The sequence below is a fragment of the Stylophora pistillata genome, chromosome 1 (genome assembly GCF_964205215.1).
Source record: "Stylophora pistillata chromosome 1, jaStyPist1.2, whole genome shotgun sequence".
NCBI classification, from domain to species: Eukaryota; Metazoa; Cnidaria; class Anthozoa; order Scleractinia; family Pocilloporidae; genus Stylophora; species Stylophora pistillata.
This window is the reverse complement of record NC_142519.1, coordinates 44,541,983-44,562,902: the sequence shown is the minus strand read 5'-3', so window position 1 is coordinate 44,562,902 and position 20,920 is coordinate 44,541,983. Positions and strand designations below refer to the sequence as shown.

The 20,920-nt window shown below is 39.2% G+C and overlaps 3 protein-coding genes and 1 pseudogene across 4 annotated transcripts; 1 reads left to right on the top strand and 3 right to left on the bottom strand.

Moving 5' to 3' along the window:
* Positions 1–382: 382 nt before the first annotated feature.
* On the top strand, positions 383–6,074 carry LOC111325179 (BTB/POZ domain-containing protein 6-B). Of its 2 annotated transcripts, XR_016000571.1 has the most exons (4): positions 383–503; positions 2,346–2,720; positions 3,362–4,554; positions 5,840–6,074. XR_016000571.1 is itself a non-coding variant. In XM_088758535.1 (3 exons), the coding sequence occupies exons 1-3, from the start codon at positions 501–503 to the stop codon at positions 4,502–4,504; spliced, it is 1,521 nt and encodes a 506-aa protein (XP_088614661.1). In that variant the 5' UTR covers positions 384–500; the 3' UTR covers positions 4,505–6,074. The 2 variants fall into 2 exon arrangements, 1 of the variants encoding a protein (XP_088614661.1); XM_088758535.1 differs by having other exon boundaries at positions 384–503; positions 3,362–6,074.
* On the bottom strand, positions 4,800–8,117 carry LOC111325207 (TIM double twin CX3C motif protein-like). Its single transcript, XM_022928970.2, has 3 exons — positions 7,959–8,117; positions 6,289–6,429; positions 4,800–5,143 (listed from the first exon to the last, which is right to left on the bottom strand). Exons 1-3 carry the CDS (start codon positions 8,046–8,048, stop codon positions 4,934–4,936), a joined length of 441 nt encoding a protein of 146 aa, XP_022784705.1. The 5' UTR covers positions 8,049–8,117; the 3' UTR covers positions 4,800–4,933.
* Positions 8,118–10,334: 2,217 nt separating this feature from the next.
* On the bottom strand, positions 10,335–12,230 carry LOC111325211 (chitinase-3-like protein 1). Its single transcript, XM_022928975.2, has one exon. The coding sequence runs from the start codon at positions 11,929–11,931 to the stop codon at positions 10,465–10,467; it is 1,467 nt and encodes a 488-aa protein (XP_022784710.1). The 5' UTR covers positions 11,932–12,230; the 3' UTR covers positions 10,335–10,464.
* A 4,706-nt stretch (positions 12,231–16,936) lies between these two features.
* On the bottom strand, positions 16,937–19,954 carry LOC148742713 (E3 ubiquitin-protein ligase TRIM71-like; annotated as a pseudogene).
* Positions 19,955–20,920: the final 966 nt, after the last annotated feature.

Sequence of the window (20,920 nt, the reverse complement as noted above, 5' to 3'; positions counted from 1 at the left end):
TCCCCATAAGGAATCAAAGTGGTTCTATGAATCCAGGGTTTCAAAGCGTTTTATTTTAATACTGATTCCCCAGATTGAAATCGAAAACACCAAGCACATTTATTTTGAACTTATCTAATCCGAATAAGCGGACTATTCAGAGACGAAAACAAATTACTCCCAGAAGAGAAAGAAGAATTTGAGAGGCGAATTAAAACAGTCTGTGATATTTTTATTTATCTTTTCCTTTTGAAAGAAAGATACGTTTAAATAAGAGAGTTGATATATTTATTTTTATCAAGAACATTATGTAAAGAAACGTTTAATTGGCTATATTTGCGTTGTTTATACCTATTAGGAACCAGGTTTCTCTTGCGAAAAGAAAGTCTGTTGATCTATTGACATAAACATAGACAGAGTACAAGCTTTGAATCAAGCTTATCGGTGGTCTTCGTTTACCGGTTGAAACATACAACCCGCGGAAAATTTTTGGGGATTCCATTTTTCTCCGATTCATTTTCATGGTAAAGTTTAGATTTAGATCATCACTATCAACGAAAATAGATACTGCTTTAACTATAGCAGTTAAACTATTTTGTTATTAATTCCTTTATCCGCAAGGTCGTACTTTGGGAAAGATCCCTTCCATCTTTTTTATTCAAAGTCTTGTGATCAAGGTAAACCCCTTTACTTGAGAAGTGCTTGTACTCTCGTCTTTTGCTTGTGGAAAAATGTATCGATGCTTTGGGGAGAAGGTATTAGTTCATTGTTAATAATTTTCGCCATTGGAAGGAAGAAGTAGGAGAATCGAGGGGATTGTCGATGAGAAAAAAACAATAAGACTTTTGATTTTTTTTTTCTTTTTTGAGGTACGGGAAAGTGACCATAACTGTTGTTGTGAGCAGGGGTGGTTTACACGGCTTGGCCGCACATAGGACTGGAACAGCAGTAATAGTTATTTTTTGCGATTAATTTTTTTTTTTAGAGTAAATAGATTTGACTCTAATTTCGCTGAGATCTTTCAAAGTTCGCAGGTTTCACAAATTGGGTCTAAAGCTTTATTTTTCATCCAGTAGATAAAAGGAGCCTTAATCATTTTACAGTCAAGATTTCGTTCCAAGCCTTTTATTGTTTAGGTCAAACACTGTGTAGTTGAATTGAAAGTCGCGATGGACGTTACAGAGTATCCTTTACGTTAACTCTCTATTGACATATCTTTTTGGGGGATTATTGATTCTTTATAATCTTCGCTGACAAAAATTATTATTCTTTTAATGCTAGCTCAGCAATAAACGATTGTAAAATCTTCCTATTTAATTTTGATCATAGGACTGGACTTAGCTGCAAGTTAGCGAGTAAGATACTATACTAACGGATGGAGTTTCATTTAATGCAGACACGCTACATTAGCAGAATCGTAAACTAAAACAAAAATTAATGTAGAAAGTGAGCGAGCCAAGGAATGACTAGATCCTCAAGTAAAATGTCTCTCTTCAAAACGTCGTCGTCGTGAAAACTTTATCTAAAGAAGGTAGAAATACTTGCTAGAGAATTGTGTACCCTTGATCCTAGCAGGTGTGTATATTTATCAGTACAAAACAAAGAAACAGGATGTTTTGAGAATTAATAGCCCACCCTTGGTTTTGAGACAGGTGAGCACAATTAGTGGGAAGATTTTTTGCAATCGCTTATTCTTGAGCTCGGGGAAAATTAATGAAAAATTAAATCAATTTCGTTGTTATCTATCAGTTGTGTGGAAAATGTTTCAAAATGGAGGTCTCCTATTAAAGTTTCTTCAAAGGAAAAAAAAAGTTTTCAATTTGATGGTGAAAATTATCGAAAAGAAAATGTTGAAGAATTGTCACGAGCGTGAGAAGTAGAAAAAAAACTGAGATCTCTGTGAAGGTGAGGATCTCAGCCAGCTTTAAACTGAATCGATGTTGGATACTTTGCCATCTTAGAACTTGTTTGTGAACAAGTTCATATATCGGCTGTAAATCTAAAAGTGATCACCAAAAAAGTGAATATGAAGTTCAGAATAAATCTCCCGCACTAGCCATATGTATCAGTGAATGAACTGAGAACGAAGACGGCACGGTTCGCATACGAGGAAAAAGAAATACTTTATTTGACCTATATGACCATTTATCAAGTCACATTATCTGGAAAAAAAAAATTCTCTTCTTTGCCTTTTCTTAAAAATTAAAGTAATAACTTGTTGCAAAGTTGCTAGACGGCGAGAAGGGTGGGGTATGGAAAGTGGGTGATTCAGTCCACTCCCCGCCCCCGCCCCCAAAAAAAGATTCTACTTCCTAGTAAAGCTAAAACTCACAATTCTCTAAATCTGATCATTCTTTCGATTGTAGATGGGTGACATTAGAACAGAGGCGTTTCCGACTAAAAAGCTGGACTCGCGACAAGATTCAGAACTGGATCGTCCGGTTATTGAGTCTCGATTGGATTCCAGAATGGACTACTACGCCAGCAAGTTGGCTCTACGCGCGAGCCTGCGCTACACTGGAGAGGATGACCAGTGGCAGACCAGTCGCAGTTCTCTTCGTGAAAGAAATGAATACATGTTCAACCGCGAGTTGTTTAGTGATGTGCGTTTCCTGGTTGGCAGGACAGAGAAAACATCCATTCCTGCCCATCGGTATATACTGGCCATTAGTAGTCCAGTGTTTTCTTCTCTTTTTTACGCGTTTGGGGCACTTCAGACTGAAGTAACTTCGCGAGAGCAGGTAAACAAAAATATAAATAAACACATAGACAAATTAACAAAACAACTCAAACTATTAAAGTTTTAATTTGTTTATATTTTGTGGTCTTGTTGATTGTCGGATGTGATGCCAAATTGTGGAAGCAATGTCAATCTATGAACGAGGATCGGTTTAAATTTTAGAGAGGACAAGCTCACTTTTATGCAGGGTGGGGAACCATGTCGACTTCGTAAAAGCACTCGCCAGTCACTAGCCAAGATTCAAGGTGTCACGTGCCTAAACTAAAACCAACTCAACAATGTTTATTTCCCAATAGCGAGTACAAAACTACTGCCGGTACCAGTGTGGGGAGTAGGCCAACCTAAAAAAAAAAAAGAATTGTAATCGCTTCATATTCATGGTCAGGATTCCTCAGGAAATGGCTTCCCTCATACTATCAGTTAATTGGCAGTCAATTTTCTTTAGTTCCTCCTTTGTACTCTGTTGGCGACGACTGACCCCCCTTCCCCACTCCAATCCCCCTGAAAACCTTGTGATCCCCCAACATCCTCCGCTCTCCCCTCCCACGCGATCAATAATGACTGATCCTTTGTCAACTTCTAGTTGATAGCCAACTGTGTTTCCACTAGTACTGACCTAGCGCCTGAAATTTGTCGTTTTAGGTAGAAATATCAGAGTGTGAACCGGAATCGTTTCTGGAGATGCTCAGGTATATGTACTACGACGAAGTGCAGCTGACCATAGATAACGCACCAGAAGTCTTGTTCTTAGCCCGGAAGTACCTTATTCCAAGCTTGGCGGAGATCTGCACTGAATTCATCGCAAGTAACTTAACTGTAGCGAATGCTCTTCCCGTATTGGACCATTGTTGTCTGCTTGGAGTCAGCAAAGGCCTGGAGAAGCAATGTTGGACTATCATCGACCAACATGCTTCGGAAGTAGCTCAGGACCACCAATTCGTAAATATCGACCACGGCACACTTACAGCTCTCTTGAAACGCGACACCTTAGTTGCCAAGGAAACAGTACTTTTCCAAGCAGCTGTGAAGTGGGCGGGGCGAGAATGCCAGCGCTTGTCACTTCCGGTGACAGTTGAGAATAAACGCGAGGTTCTGGGGGATGCGTTCTATTCCATTCGTTTCCCATTAATGAACATGAAAGAATTCACTGAGAATGTGGCTCAGTCATCTTATCTGAGCCACGAAGAAGTTGCAAATATGTACGTCGGTTTCAACTCCAATTTCCAGTCATGTAAAGTGAGATTTCCAACAGAGCCTCGTGGTGGTTTTACCCGCGCTGAGCATCGTCAAGAGCCAGTCTTTCGCTGCACGCGTTTCGAATCAACAGCGGTGCGCCCAAAGTGGACGGCAGTCACGCCGCAGCAATCCACCGTGAAATTCAAGGTTAACCAGCCGATCAGCTTAACAGGCGTAGCCCTGTATACGCCTGTCATGCAATCAGCCTCGTCGCGTTTTAAAATTGAGCTGCGTGACTGCAACGATTCTATGCTAACGTCACATCAAGCAGATCTTGATAACCGGGACGATGATAGTGACACGCAAGACGTCATATTTTCAGAAGGGATAAAATTACAAAATGATGTGATCTATTCAATCACTGTTACGTCAGAAGAAGTCTTGGAGCGCTTTGGAGAGGGGCAGAGGAGTGATATCCGCTGTGAAGGCGTCGATTTTGAGTTCTTTGAGGAATCAGGGGATGAAGAAGTGACAGGACAAATACCAGAACTTTTGTTTCAGCCTTTCAAAGAGGCACCATTATCAAAGGCTTTTGCTGAAGACTATTAGAAATTTGCTGACCTAATGCCGGACTACTAAACTGGAATTTATGTTGTCAAGTAGGGTATTTACTTTAAAACTCTTTAACAGGGTTTGCTTCGACTTGGTGAAAACTTAAAATAAGCAACGAGCCAAAGAATTTGTAAAGAATACAACACGTTTGCTGGGCGATCAATTGCGGGTTAGAGAACGGCGTAATCTCTTTGGGAATTGAACTCAGGGGAACGCAGTTTGGAAGTTTCAGGCCCAAAGCCGGAGTCGAGTCGATTGAGACTTTTAGTCATGCCAACCAAAGAAAATAACGTTTAAAAGACCAGACTTATAGACTGTATTTAGGTAATAAAGTTGAGATTAAGTTACTGATCATTTCCTACAACATCAGGTCGCATTAACAGTGAAATTTCACTATTGCACTCTATTCTAAATTTTACACTAGTATCAACTTGGGCTGGGATCTTGCACTTGTGACAATACTTTTCTCATTCGTTCAAACATCTTTGGTATCAGTTCCAAGTGTGTTGTACAACACTGATCCACACACACATCCAGTTCAGCCTGATACTTTTTCAAATCAGACTGCGTTGTAGTTGGGTCAACATTGTCTTGGATTTTGTCTTGGCACTGTTGAGCACATCGCCCCAGGCGATCCTAGGTAAAGAAAACAATTAACAGTTAACCGCAACCCTCGAGAGTCACATATTATACTTCCTGATACTCTCAGAGCAGAGCCACGTAAAAGCATCCTTTTTTCATGGTAGCATTTTTGAGCGGGTGTAAGGTAATAACATGATTTTGAGTGAAATTTGGCATTAATGAGCACAGGTAATTTTCTCAAAGACGACAAAATTGCAGTTTGTAGTCTTTGAAAAAATGTAAAAGTGCTTAAACCAAATTGGACTAAAAATCATGTTACAAATTTGTAAATAATATACATGAAAAAAGGATCACACAAAGTAACGACAGTTCAAATTTTGACAGCATGCACACAATTTGTAATTTGCACTTGTGTTACAACTTTAAACTTGGGTTTCATGAAAAATGCATTCCTTTTCAGCCAATCAGATTTATGTACTTGTTTCATCATATCATTAACATAATATACCATAAAAACCTGTAGATAAGCCGCACCCTGAATTTAGCAGGTCAAATTTTGGAAAAAAAGTTTTTTGAAAGAAATCAAAAGAAATCCAAAGTCAAGTCTTGAGAAGTCTTCTTCATCATTGTACATCATTGACATTGCAATGGAAAATACTTCAGTCTTACCCACAATTTTAGCACTTTAATATAATGAACATTGTTTCTACCAATTTTGACATATAATTGATCTTTTTCTGGCATTTTTAGGAATTTCTTCATACAACACAGTTTTTCCATAGACTTTTGCATTACAACAAGAATGTTAGCAGAACATTTGAAGCTTAGTAACCAGGCATTAGATTGGATGTGAAAATAGAAAACTGGACACCTTTCTGACGATGAATTTTGGAAAAAAGGTGTGGTTTATCTGCGTGTTTTTACAGTATATCTATAGTTATGTAAGACAGGTTTTCAATGTAATAAATGTCAGACATGTAACAGACCAGTAGAAATTCAGTTTTTGTCAGTGGTTTTTGATTTCCACAAGCCAGTTTAGCTAGTAAACAAACTGAAATTGTTGTAACATCTAAGTTGTCACAGGTCACTTGGCTAGTAAGTTGAAAAGTTAGTGTCAAGCCCTGGACCCTAAATTAATTTCCTTGCTTCAACTCCAAACCAAAGGAATCGCCTCCTAACCCAACTTAAAGTCTATTCACCTGAAATCCAGTAAGTTCTTTACCAAGGTATTCTTGAATTTGCTGGATGGGTACAAAACACCTGTTCATACATTGCTGTACTTCCTCCTTACTTGATGTTAAATTCTCACAACATTTAGCTGCACACGAGTGAGACTTGGCCTGTTTAGAAAGACAACAAAGAGAAAGTGAATTATACAGATTTCTTTGACACTTTGACCTCTAGGAGCCATTAACATCCAATTTCCCCTTGCAATATCAGCCCTGAATCACATGTCAAGGTCTCAAGGTTAAAAGAAATGATCAACAATTTGAGTTACTCTTGATTTTTATACAAATTATGCTTTTCAGCACCTTAGGAAATGCATATAAAACAGTATGGATATTATCTACACTGATGCTAGAGTGTAAAGACTTAATTGCGATTCACTGGAAAGTATCATTTTGCTCCTTGCTACTATCTGCATGTCAAAATATGACTTAATTCATTTAAATGTAAACAGAATCCTTTATCAGAAAAAGCGCCCCCCCAACATTTACCACGCTCACCAGAAAAGCATCATATGTACACAGCTTGCTTTGTGCTCTTTTTAATTTGCTGCTTTTTATCATCCCAGTATAGCCAATTCATTATTGTTCTCGTTGTTTAAAAAAGTTCCATGAGCAAATTTTCTGTAATTGAGCTTTATTCCAATTAATCCCACAAAATAAAACAAAACAAAAAATGGTGGCCAAACTTTCTGTATGCTACAGTTCACTATTACAGAGGTAACTAAAATTTGTATTCTTGGATATAAACTGAAGTACTCTTTGATACCAAATTAAATTTTTGCCTTCATTTTGCATAATACTATATTTCTTTAGTTTTCGTTTTAATTCCTGCTTGGATTCTAGGTATCATTTCTTTATTAACCCATTCATTCACTATTCCAGGTGTTCTTCTGTTTTTGTCTGTACTTTTTGACTGGTTTCTCATGCATTTCCCTGGATTCACTGAGAATCAGCAAAATGATCACAAAGTAGATGATAAATCTATTTTTCCCTCTGCTAAACCTAATTTACGAGTATGTCAAAACAAACAGCAACCATATCACTCGGCTGCCTAAAGCACAATCTTCCATCTCAGTGCAACTGTAATAATTTCAGAAAGTTTCAAAATTTGTGAATGCAACAGATTATCCAAATCAGGTCCCTTGGAAACCGCACCTGTAGTAGCCCATTTGCAAGAAGAGCTAGGGCATTCCAAAAGATATTTTAGAATTCACAATAAACCCTTGAGACAGGTCGCTTCATTTTGGAAAATTCTAATATTAGCCATCCCGTCAACACAGAATAAGGAACATCATGTTAAAGCAGATTTTATAGGGGGTGTGACTGGCCGAACAAAATTTTCGTGGATTTGTTTTGGCAAAACAGCGTGCATTCTAGAACATTTGAACCATTACTACATTTTTTCGGCTAATGTCAGTATAAATAAACATTGTAACAGAGAAATCGTTTAAAGAAATGCCAGGATCGGGGTTTAATCAGGCGGAATGGTGGGAAAGCCGATATTTATTTTACGTACCTCTCAGAGTCGACACAGATCATGGCAAAATAACTCATATTTCAACAGAAAATTTCGTTAAAACACACTTAATTGCTACATATATATCTATATAGATATATATATCAGTTTATTTTTTACTGACCTGAAGCCCTCTCAGCTTTTCTTTTTCTAGCTTTTCTATCGATCTCTCCACTTCTTCTTTCACACGTGTTTGAGAAGCACTGGCAGCCATATTGGAAAATATAGTGGAGAGAAGACTGGATCCAAGACAGCCGAGCGTCCTCTCCTCTGATCGAATCTGGTGTAAAGCTTTGGAGGCTTAGATATCCTTGTACGATGGTCGTGGTCCACAAAGGAAATACCGTGATTATTCGAATACACGCCTCCCTCGAATAAACGCCGCCTTCGAATAAACGTCGCAGGGACAAGCAAAAATATCATTAAACGCCGCCCTCGAATAAACGCCGCAATCTTTCTCGACATTGCGGCGTTTATTATAACCAATGTAAGTAATTCAAGTACCTATCTTTAAAAACAAAAGACAACATTCAATCTAAACCAGTCGTGGAAATTTATTTTTCTCGGTTGTAATGTTATACAGTTCAAAGTGGCTATACTGCACAGCTTTGCTGCTAGCTGCTTAGCTCTCTCTAAAACTTCTGCGATACGCAATTCCATGGTAACAGTCGAGAATCTTGCCGGTACAACTAGTTCGATTTCTCTCTTTCTTTTGCCAGTGACTTTCGCAAATAAGTTGTTCTCAGTGTTTGCGCGTAGGAAGTTGTTTAATAAGCGAGACAGCTCAATTGCGTTTTTATCGTGTACTCCGCTTCTGTGCGAGTATCTTGCTCACATTCGAGTATTTCATCAACTACGGGCGTCCACACAGACTTGTAAACATGGTGACGTTTAAATGACACAATAAGTTCACAGTTTTTGTTACAAGGTTTTCAATAAACGCCTCCCTCGAATAAACGCCGCCCTCAAATAAACGCCGCATCTTCAGTGCCAAAAATTTAATAAATGCCGCGGCGTTTATTCGAATAGTTGCGATAACCTCGCGGCAAAAAGGTAAAGACTCAGAGCAAAAGAAAAAACCTCACGGCAAAAGAAATAATCTCACGGCAAAAAGAAAAAGACTCACGGAAAAAGAAATAACCTTACGACAGAAAAAAATAACCTTAAGGCAGAAAAAATAACCTCACGGCAAAAAGAAATAACTCTACGGCAAAAGAAATAACTCGTCCCAGCCCCCACCCTCTCTTTTATGCCGTTTATTTCTTTTGCCGTGCGGTAGTGTTTCTTTTGCCGTGAGGTTTTTTATTTTTCCGCGAGATTATTTCTTTTGCCGCGAGGTTATTTCTTTTGCCATGACAGTTGTGGGCCACCGTATCCTTGGTTCATCTGTTAAACAGCTGTGAAGGCTCCTGAAATGTTTGACAAATAAGGGGGGCGTTCTGTTGCCTTTTAGTGACATCCTTCTCGTAAACGCACGTGCAGCTGTTTGTGCGAGAAAAAAAAAGCTATGACTTAGCAGTGAAGTTAACTTTTCTCGGAAATAGCATAGTACGGTTGCACTGTTGAATCCGCTCATTCAGTTCGCATTCTTCAACTTTTCATCCCCAATACTGATATTTAGTTAATCAAAAGTATTTTTTGCGAACTTTAGTTAGCGTTAAATTGTAACTTTCTAGTCCCATCTAGTCCCGTTGGTTCCCGCACACTGTTTCCGACGTTCTGATAGCTAACAATTTTTCAGAAGAGGTATAGAGGTTTAATTCTTTTTGAAGGCTATTCAGCGTGATACTGCAACCTCGTTCTCAGGGCTTTTCCCGCCCTGCTCTTGCCTGTCGCAGTGTTTTGCCCCCCCCCCCATACGAGGAAAAAAATCCCTGGGAACGGGGTTGATGAAGCTGCAATGATAATGATGACGAATTTTATCTCAGGAAGATAAAAAGAATAAAACACTTTACAATAAACAGCCTGTCATAACTGTGGCCTTCTTGTCTTTCCCGCCGCCGGTGAGTCGCAGGTGGTGAAGAGTTTTCTCTGATGATCGCGTTTTGATGTTGCGGAATTCGCCGTTCCCAAACAAGGTTTCGATTTTACTTGCTCTGCGTTGTGGGAAGGCCGTGAGTACCCCATGCAGGAAGCTATAGATCGTAATCACGAACCGACTCTCGCTCCTGAATTTTCTAGATGTAAATCGGTGCCTTGTGTGCAGAGCGTGTAATTACGGAATTCTTTGTAATTTTATTGATCAACTGGAAGATGAAAGTGTTGGGTAGAACTTTGGCGATTAACGATAAAATGTAGGAGCTAATGCTTCACTATGTTTAACCAACGTAGAAACCTGGATATTTTGGTAGCAATGACACATGTATAAAACGATAAAATGTGCAATGTGAAAGGGTGAACTGAAGGTTCTTTTTTTATTTTTACTGCTATGTCTTCTAAGGGATCGGAGGGAAAAAAGGAAACGGAACAGAGCCTACTTTATCAATAAGAAGCAAACTGGTTAATATCTGCAATTATTTTTATTGGCACTTTAATGACATCGACAGAGTTAAAATTTGGGTGTTAACTGGTTTGTCCAAATTAAGACATACATGTAAAATGCCACCGACTTAAGAATGCCTAGCGTGTCTTCAGCTACACTTACAATGCGTTGCTGGACAATTTCCCTTGGCACAATTTGAAGCACACCAAGCATTCATTCCTGCATTGCCAGTCCACGGACCAGCAGCGACACACTTTCCACCTGCACCCCCTCCCCCTGGAGTTGTGGTGGGACCCACTGGAGGTGGAGCTTCGGTAGTGACAGGAGGAGGCGGAGGCGCTTGTGTAGTATCTGGGTTAGGGGGTGGGGCTTGCGTTGTTAGAGGAGGAGGATTGGTAACTGGAGGTGGTTGTACCCCAGAGGTAAGGTATTCCTTGACGGCGTTCATCAGTGGGTACTTGCCTTGTCCGCAGTGCTCTCCAGAAAAGTCATCCAAGTCAATCGCCCAGAACATAACACCTCGTAGTGCGTTCTTCATTACCACGTTATCAATCTTGTATATCAGGCTTGCCGGGTTGTCGTAACCCACCCAGTCCTTATCCTTGTAACCGTACGGCGCCATGGCCTTGTTTTCTTCTACCACCGTCAGTCCCATTTTGCAGATCTCGTAATAAGCCAAGAACCCCTCTGCGCCTGTGTACTGTCCTTTAGGAGTGTATTGGTAATCACGAGCAGCATCAAGACCATTCGTTCCCGGGCTTGCTAACCCAAACGCACGTCCGTATGTGGCCAGACCGAGGACAATCTTGTTAGCTGGCATCCCTTTCCTGATTCCTGGCTTTTCCCATGTGTCTCTGTTGTTCATCCAGTACCACACAGCGAAGGGGAGGGTCAACTTGTCACCTTCTGGCCCCATAGCAGCGTGGTGCCCTGTCTTGTATTCCCATGTACCGTGAAGATCATACGTCATCAAATTGATCCAGTCAAGGGGCTCAGCAATAGCAGCAATGTCGTATGCACCTTTGATGGTCCAAAGTCCTGCAGCCACCGCTGCAGTTAACAGCAAGCGCTCTTTCCCAGTCGCTTTAGCTTCTGCCTCGAATGCAGCTCTTAGCTCTTTACAAAGAAGAGTAAATCGTCCCTTATCACTTTTGGGAGATCCACCGCGCATGCCAGGGTACTCCCAGTCTAGGTCCAGACCATCGAATCCAAACCATCTCAGAGTGTCAATGGACGACTTGATAAAGATCGCTCGCTTCTCCTTCGTCGCCACCATCATAGAAAATGGGCTGTCTTTCTCTTCATGAGTCCATCCACCAACAGCGATTTGAGTCTTCAGCTTTGGGTTGGCTTTCTTGAGTGCATTGATTCTTTCGTACAGATCGTGATCGTTCTCTTCGTAGATCTCCAATGTGTGAGTTGTTTTGCTGACCTGTGCAAAGGAGAAGAGTACATGAGTACATAGGAATGGATCGATGTCTTCAGGCCAGAACGTTCCTCCTTTGGGTCGATACTGGGACCAATTGGTGTAGTAACATCCACGGATGTATTCTGAAACCGCAGGCTGGAAAACAAGTACACAGCCAAGGAGCAGAGAGATCAACACCAATTTCATCGTTAATACTCAGTGATGTTCTGGCAGGAAACTATCTTGCGAGGTATTTGAATACTAATGGTGTTTTTATATAGGCTAAGCCCCAAGAAAGGTTGGATTGTATGCAACACCTGTTGTTTGTATTTTTGCAAGGTGCACGTTTCCGTTGACAGCTATCCATCGGAAGTAGCATCAGTTGTTCAAGCATGTCCTTCACTTGCGCGCATGCAAAAATAGTTGTTCAGCGGTCAGCGTCATTTTCGCCAAACACTGTACTATGTTTCAGTTTATGCGTCTCGCCCCCACTATAAGTGCCAAAAATTGCGCATTATTTCTAGACACACAAAGGGATTTTTGAACTGCATTTAATGACAATGTCTAAATAAAGTTTATCCCAGGAGCATGGACGCGCGGGATGTCTCGAGACGTGTAAAAGAGCCAGACATCGCGAGTTTTGCTTAAATACAACGCAAATGAATTTCAACTGACCTGAGAACCGGGTTTTCTTTCAGAAATATTCCGCATCACTGTGATCTACAGTAAATATTGTAAACTTATTCACTCCAGGGATTTAAAGCACCCAGCATTTGACTATCTTATCATATTTACACTCCATTATCTGTCAATGAATGGGCAATAAAATTTTATTGTATTGTAGTGTATCTGCAAACTTTTAGTTGGTTCTCAGCTGTTACCTGTTTACCAAACACAGCATGCCAAGATGTTGGTTATTTGCACAAGTATTGAATTTTCTTTCTGCGATAGGTGAAGTGAGAGTAAACTAACACTGCTTCTGAAAAATGGTGTTGTTGACCTGTCTGCAGGTGTTGGCCGCTGATCCTGTGAAAAGTTTTCAGATTTTTTTTTACCATCTCTATGACTGAGCGTTTTTTCTTCTTCATAGTCGTAGCTTTGTCGTCAGGGAATAAAATGAATAATATAAAAATGTTTTATTACAAGCTTAAACCAGGTCGTTGCACAAAATAGAACCGAAGTTCCATCCAAGTACCGTTTCAAATGTACCCGCACTTATAATTTTACGGATTTAATTTTTTTTCTCTTTATTGTAGTAAATTATTTTTGGAAGGCGTTTGTGAAAAGAAAAAGTATTAGTCAGCAGAATATTTCAAGAGGAATCAGAAATTTAACGCAGGGGTAAATTCATAACTTTGAGTTAGAGTTCTTTTGAGATTGTTATAGGTTAATTTTATTGAGATTCTCTGAGAAAATGATCAGACCTCAAATTTAAATGGTAAGGGATTGCTGGCGATAATAAACTGATTTGACCATCTAATTAAGCTTGGCACACATGTATTCACTGTTTGCCGATAAGAAGCGGTGAGCTACAGTTTCGTCATCCACACAGCTGATGGATTTGGTGTCGAAAGTAAAACAATAATGAAATTTCTCTGAATTTTTTGTCGAGATGAGAAGAAAAGGAAAATGAGAAAAAGGAGAGAATGGCATTGGAAAGCAAGCAAAGAAAAGCTTTAAGTTTGATTAGTTTTATCATGGCAGTGCTACCAAACAGATTTTAGTTTTCTTCAAAATTCGGTGTTAACCGTCTAACAGCACACCAACGACTTTTTGTTAAAATGAAACGCCCCTTAATTAAAAAAAAAGGCGTTGAACTCTTTGCTGTACTCTCCTGCAAATGTGTAACAATTTTTTTCAACGCCGAAACTGGTCCATATTTGCATTAAGTACGTTTGCTATGCATAGGTAAGTGATTTCAGCTGGGTGGACTGCCTGTATCAAAGAAAGTCTCGATTTGTCGTTACATGGAAAAATACAGTTTTCTTTGAAAAGATCATTTAAAAAGACGCTCTGAGATGGAAACAACCGGACTTTGAATAAGTAAACAGATTTTTCCTCGACTTGTGTGAAAAGAACGTCACACTCAAGGCAGTATTAGTGTACGAACCTGCATCCCGTGGACGAAAACGAAGAACAAAGGATTTGAAAAGCACTGAGTTTTAACGAGATCCGAAAATTCATCACTATGCAACTCAGGGAGGTAAAACCAGATAAACTGTGAGTTTTTTCACAACCTAAGATAACTGACTGAGGTTCTCTCATTCAGAGGTAAGCCAGCTGAAAACACCCTATGCGACTAACTAAACCAACAAAGGAAACATGTATCTCTTCCATTTCCACCGTTCAAATTGAAAGCAAGAATAATTATTCCCCGAACTACTTACTTAGTGCAGTCTAATTTCCTTGTGGTGATTTAACTGTGGAGTAAATTTTTGGTCTCATCAAAGAAAGACTCAGCGAGCCCCTCATCTTATCTTTGTATTACTGCCACGGGCGACTAATTCTAACAAGCACGATTTTAACACGGCGACACGACACGAAACAACACGGTTAAAACTGCAAATAAAACAGCAAACGAAAACTTATTATAATATAAACTGCAGTAAATACCCAAGGAAAGCTACAAAGAAAACGACGATGAAAACTACATAATACAAACTTAAATATGTTGCGATGTAGTGAATCCTGCCTCGTGGCGAACAAGCTACACGAAGCGAAAAGAACGAATATATAAACTACACTTGACAAAATTGCACTCGAAAAACTGCACAAACTACGATGAACAATACGGTTTAATTACATGCTACGTTACGTAATGACACAAAGAAAGCGCACGCAAAACTTTACTACAGTTAGCACTACTGAACAAGAAACAATAGACAAAAAATAATGCGTAGAGATCTACACATTATATGAGAACGATCCTTCGCAGTAAAGCACTATTTGAGCAATAGTGAAAATCAGACCTGAAAAAAATTTCAGGCCTGTACGGGATTCGAACCACTGACCTCTGCGATACTAGTGCAGCGCTCTACCAATTGAGCTAACAAGCCAACTGGGAGCAGGCCATCAAATTAATTCGATATAAACCCGTAGATGATAAATCGCAGAGGTCAGTGGTTCGAATCCCGTACAGGCCTGAAATTTTTTTTTTTTTTTCAGGTCTGATTTTCACTATTGCTCAAATAGTGCTTTACTGCGAAGGATCGTTCTCATATACGTCTCATAACCGCAGTTCACACATATGTTTCATATGTTTGTTGTTGTTTGATCTACACATTGTTAGGATTAAAGATATCTTCTACAACAACGCTTGACCATTAGTTAAAGTAAAACGAGCAAGATACAAAATGAATACGCAACACCCTTAAATAAATCCCTAAAGTACATGATGAATAAACCTTCAATGAACCCCAAAGAATACGTTGATAAGTGAAGCCACTAACCCCAAATAAGAATTGAACCACACTTTTGGAAGAAAAATTTAGACGTTCTTTGTTTCCCGTTATCTTGTCTTTAGGTAAAAAAGTATCGTTCGTTTAATGTATGTTGTGTGATTGGATTCATTTCGGGATTTAGAGAAAGCATCAAAATTTGTCTTGCTGCCAAAATAGTGCTTTGTAATTTGTATACCGTGGTATATACCGATTAAGGAAACTCCAACGATAAGTTAGCCTCGTTTCACTGGGCACCTGTGCCAACCAGGGGGTCTGGAAACCAATACAGTAGTTTTTCGCGGGAAAACTTGACCCGCGCGGCCAAACTGTGAGCGCTGGGCAAACTGTGAGGCAAAACTATAGTTTTTTAATTTTTTTTCAGGCGAGTTACAAGTCTGTCATGTTGAGAGACAAGCGCTATAAACTTTTGACGAAATATTTCAACATATTCACTCTTGCTTCTGTGTAAAAGCGTTGAATTTTCAAGCAACAGATGAATGATAACAACAACAATCCAGATGTGCTCCTTATAACATCACTTGCGCTGGTCAAACCTAGATATAGATGGAAATTTTTAAAAGAAACCATTTGTGTTTCATAAACTGAGACCTAACTGAGGCCCGAGGCTGTGCAAACCAGGATCTCGATAACTCTGGGTATTGATAAACTGGAGGTACTTCAGGTCAGCTCTCATTGTTGGGAGCTCTCCTTGTTGGGGGTCAAATAGAGTCAAAGACAGTTTGTCCATAAGCTAAGTTTTCAAGGTCTCTAAGGTCTTAGTTCTCGAGACACCCCAGAAATTATTCTGACCACTGCTAATGTAATAGAGTTCTGGACGTGAATGTTAACTCTAGCATAACTGAATCAGAAGTTTTCACTGATTCTTGTAAGGCATTATTATTGAACTTCACGATCGTATTAATTATTCACCATTCTTGCTGCCGTACAATTTCGAGCAAGTGATACTAACTGAGAATTTGATAATTTACTGGGTAATTAGTGAACTTGTGAGAAATTAAATATGAATCACTTCTAGGAATGAAATGGTTGATATTTTTTTTTAGTAATAGTCTCTGTAAACAGCAGACCATGTCCACTAAAATCCTCCCATTTTGGCATGAAAATGCCTGTTTACATGTACCAGGAGCAGGGTTGGTGAGCAGGGTTGGCGTAGTGGTGAGAGCGCTCGCCTTCCACCAATGTGTCCCGGGTTCGATTCCCGGACCCGGCGTCATAAGTGGATTGAGTTTGTTGGTTCTCTACTCTACTCCGAGAGGTTTTTCTCCGGGTACTCTGGTTTTCCCCTCGATCTCCTCAAAAACCATCATCATTTGAATTTATTTAATTTAGAGTTTATTTAGATTTACACACGACCCCACAAGCTGTTCAGCTTTAAACATTATCGTGTCTAAATAAAGGTGTTATTATTATTATTACCAGTACTACACAAATGCCTAATACTTCTTAAAAATATCATTACTCCTATATTTTTCAGTATTCAAAATGATTCATTCTTTATCATACAGGTCTCTAGTCAATCTGTTTGTATTAACTTTTTTACGAACTAACTGAGTGTGAGGGTTATAGTAAGGAGGATTGGCCGAAGGTCACGACAGAGTCTGAGCGCAGCAGGGTCTGAGTGCAGCAGGGTCTGTACGAAAATGACCGAGGGTCAATATTTCTCAGTACAGCTTGAGCAAGTGATTTTAGTGAGTAGTTTATACTGGCACCTGGACCAAACTTGCTGGAATTTGCTACCAAAATACATCGCTTGTGACCGTTTCTTCGGAAACCGTTTGTGTAGCAAAATTTGGACCAAGAAAGGACCAGTAAGAATAACCATTTTCTTGTTGTTATAGAGGACAAACTATTATTCAAGTGGCTTCCTTGGGTGAGATCACATTAAATGTCCATGGACTGCCAGCCAGTGCTTCACCATTTGATCTCTACAGAGACCTTGTAGTTGCCACTACTTTGCAGGGTGCAAGTCACTTTGTATCTACCATCCTGATTGTCTTCTATTTTGGTATGTAACTCTTCCTCTGTAGGCGTGAAAATGTGGACAACAACCCGATCATCTTCACAATAGATACTCTCTCCATCTCGATCTCTTGTGATGATTATGAAGCAAATCACCTTCCCTTCCCTTGCTGTCTTTGAGAAGTTTCCCTCGGGCACAGATCTTGTTGAGTATGTGGAACGAACAACAACTTTGCCCAAGCTACCCTTCAATACTTCAGTGAATTCCTCATTTGGACATAATCAACATGAAGTGGTTCAAAACTGTCTTCATCTTCAACTTGTAAAGTCTGTCCAAATTGTTCCCTAAAGGTAAGGTGCTTGTCTAGAGCGGGAAGGGGCAATTCACTTTGCAACACAGTTTCCCCATAAGAAAGAAAATCTTTTAACATTGCTACTAGTAAACGCGGTTCATTTTTCTCTTGCTGCTCCTTAAACGCACTCTTATTTTCATTTCCCAGGTTTTGTAATATTTCAAGGGCTTCCTGTTCATACAACCTCAGTTTCATGAAAAGTTCTTCCACGTTCTTGTGTACCTCCTCTTCCACTGCCTTGATATTGCGCTCCATTGTTAGAGCACCCTTTTTACGTCTCTCAATTTCTGTTTCACAGTCATTTAATACATTCTTAAGCTTCTCAACAGAATCCATTATTGTAAGAAATAGACAACTTTTTTGAGAGACATGTTTCGGCATGCTTATGCCATCTTCAATCAATGAGTAACAGAACTTGAGTAATTATATAACAGACAAGTAGATGAATGAAATATTACAGTATGATGTAATACAAAAGCAGTTACTAATTACAACGTGACACCAAACATCAAAGGTGTGAACTAAAACGCTAGGAAAGTGTTATAATGCTGTAATTGTTTGTTAAGTTCAGGTTTGATCTTATTTATATAAAAAGTTTCTTTCAGTTCTAAATCAATTGAGTTGTTAGCAGAATCCAGAATACTAAAGCAAGAAAGGGAGTATTTGTTCTTACAAGAAGGAGATGTGTTGAAATGCTTAAAAGTATGCGAGTTTTTATCGCTTTCCGTGTGCTCCTTTATCGTCGTGGAGAAGTGGCGACTAGTTTCGCCGATATAACGGGAATTACATACCGCACAAGAAAATTGATAAACTACCATGGATTTTAGAGCATCAGAAGTACGATCTTTAACAATGAACATGTTTTTAATTTTAAAAGAAGTGAAAACTAGTTTGATATTTAGGTCCGATTTACAAAAGCGATGAGTGAGTTGTCGGCCGAGTTTGAGGTTCGCTATTTTAGAATAATAGCTGACAAAAGGGAGTTTAAAGTAACGTTCCGGCTATTTTGAGAGGAGGACCCGTTAAGATACCGCTTGAAAGTTCTTTCCATAATATGCGAAGGAAAAGAATTACGTTTTAAAGTATCGGAAAGTTTAAACTCTCCTTTCTTGATATATTTCTCGACAACTCTTCGAATGATTTTGTTTTTTCAGTTTTTCATAAAAAAACCTACACTGGTCTCCTAACAAATTTCTTTAGTTTTATTCCATCGTGCTACAAAATTGGCCTTATCCGAACTCTTATTGACCGTATCTACAAAATCAACAACACCCTCCGGCCTTCAAAACGATCTTAAGAAACTTTCCGACACTTTAAAATGATGCTCTAAAATCCATGGTAGTTTATCAATTTTCTTGTCCGGTATGTAATTCCCGTTATATTGGCGAAACTAGTCGCCACTTCTCTACTACGATAAAGGAGCACACGGAAAGCGATAAAAATTCGCATATTTTTAAGCATTTCAACACATCTCCTTCTTGTAAGAACAAATACTCCCTTTCTTGCTTTAGCATTCTGGACTCTGCTAACTACTCAATTGATTTAAAACTCAAAGAAGCTTTTTATATAAATAAGATCAAACCTGAACTTAACAAACAATTACAGCATTATAACATTTTCCTAGCGTTTTAGTTCACATCTTTGATGTTTGGTGTCACGTTGTAATTAGTACCCGCTTTTGTATTACATCATACTGTAACTGAAATACTTTATTCATCTACTTGTCTGTTATGTAATTACTCAAGTTCTGTTACTCATTGATTGAAGATGGCATAAGCATGCCAAAACATGTCTCTCAAAAAAGTTGTCTATTTGTTACAATATTTATCATACTTGCTACTACTACGACCTTATAGAATCCATTATGTTAACTTTGCTTTTCCTTAAGGCTCGCTCGATGTCTTCGACATTATGAGTGTTACGTATGATGCACGATCCTCACAGTAGAGAGCACTATTTATGCAATAGCGAAAATCAGACCTGAAAAAAATTCAGGCCTGTATTAGTATCGCAGAGGTCAGTGGTTCGAATCCCGTACAGGCCTGAATTTTTTTTTTCAGGTCTGATTTTCGCTATTGCATAAATAGCGCTCTCTACTGCGAGGATCGTGCATCATACACATCTAATACCGCAGTTCAAAATATATGAACTTCATATATTCATTGTATCTGATTATGAGTGTTGCGGAAATCATTCACACACAGTTTGCAAATGCAGACTTTGCAGTCGGGACAATAAAATTCGACGACTTCCTTTCCGTGTTTTTCTGTTTTACACATAACAGGTTGGTTATGTGTAAAACTTGGTTGGGCAGTCGCCATTTTGCGACTTTTCCCGCTTTTCGATCACTTGTTACCAGGCCCTTTAGGGCGCAACAGTCCTCACCCCTCCCTACTTGGTCGCCCAAGAGTTTCAAAGTCACTTCACCACCAGGGCGGAAAAATTTTAAATGTTCACATTTTTATCCATTTAATGTAGATAGTTTTTTTTTTTTTGGGTTGTAATTTATAAGAAAAAAGGGCAAAAACTTTTGGCGTGCACCTCATACTTGCACTCTCGTAAGCGCACTCTCAAGGCTTTGGGTTGGACTCTAGGTTTGATAACAACGCTAGAAGTGTGGCAAAAAGAAATAGCTAAAAATGGATAAAAACATTTCCTAATTTTTTTAAGATAGCCAACGAACATATCTAACCCTGCTTCGTCATGGAGTACGTCTGTTCAAGCAAGTGGACGAAGTGACCCAGTCGCATAAGAAAGCTTTAGTTTTAGTTATTCTAGTCTTGGCTGACGGAAAAAATATAAGAACGAAATGGGAAATAACTATCATTTACGAGATGGATAGACAAAGTTCAAAAAAAAAAAAGCATACGAACAAAATAAGACAAAACAAAATGCAGCATTTGCGGCTGGAAAATAAGTTAACTGGGAAACCTTATTCTATTTGGGGTTGATTGAACGTACAAGATTGTGCTACTGTTCGGTTAAATACCGAAAGAACTACGGGATTGCGTCGGTTTTACTCTCTGATCAACTAACTGAGAGGAAGCCACTGCAAGTTCTCTAGCATGCATCCAATCAAATGAAAAATTGCCCCCAAAAAGACTCGACCATCAGCGGTTTCCCGGGCCGCGCCAAAGGCCGTTGACATGAATTTTCTGTGAGTCCTGATTAGCTCAGTCAGCGACATTTATCTTTACCTACTGTTGTATTTACTTTGATTTAGAATTGACCTTTTCACTCCGACGATCTGATATCTGATTCTCCTTACTAACGGTGCTCATTTCATTGATGTCTCGTCTTAGAACTTGTATCCTTGTTGATAACTTTCTCAATTCTCATCACCTGTCGCCTGATAATGTTTTAAAATCGTAGGAGGAATTGGCATACTGATCACTCTTCTGAGTCAACTAATAATCCGCTCGA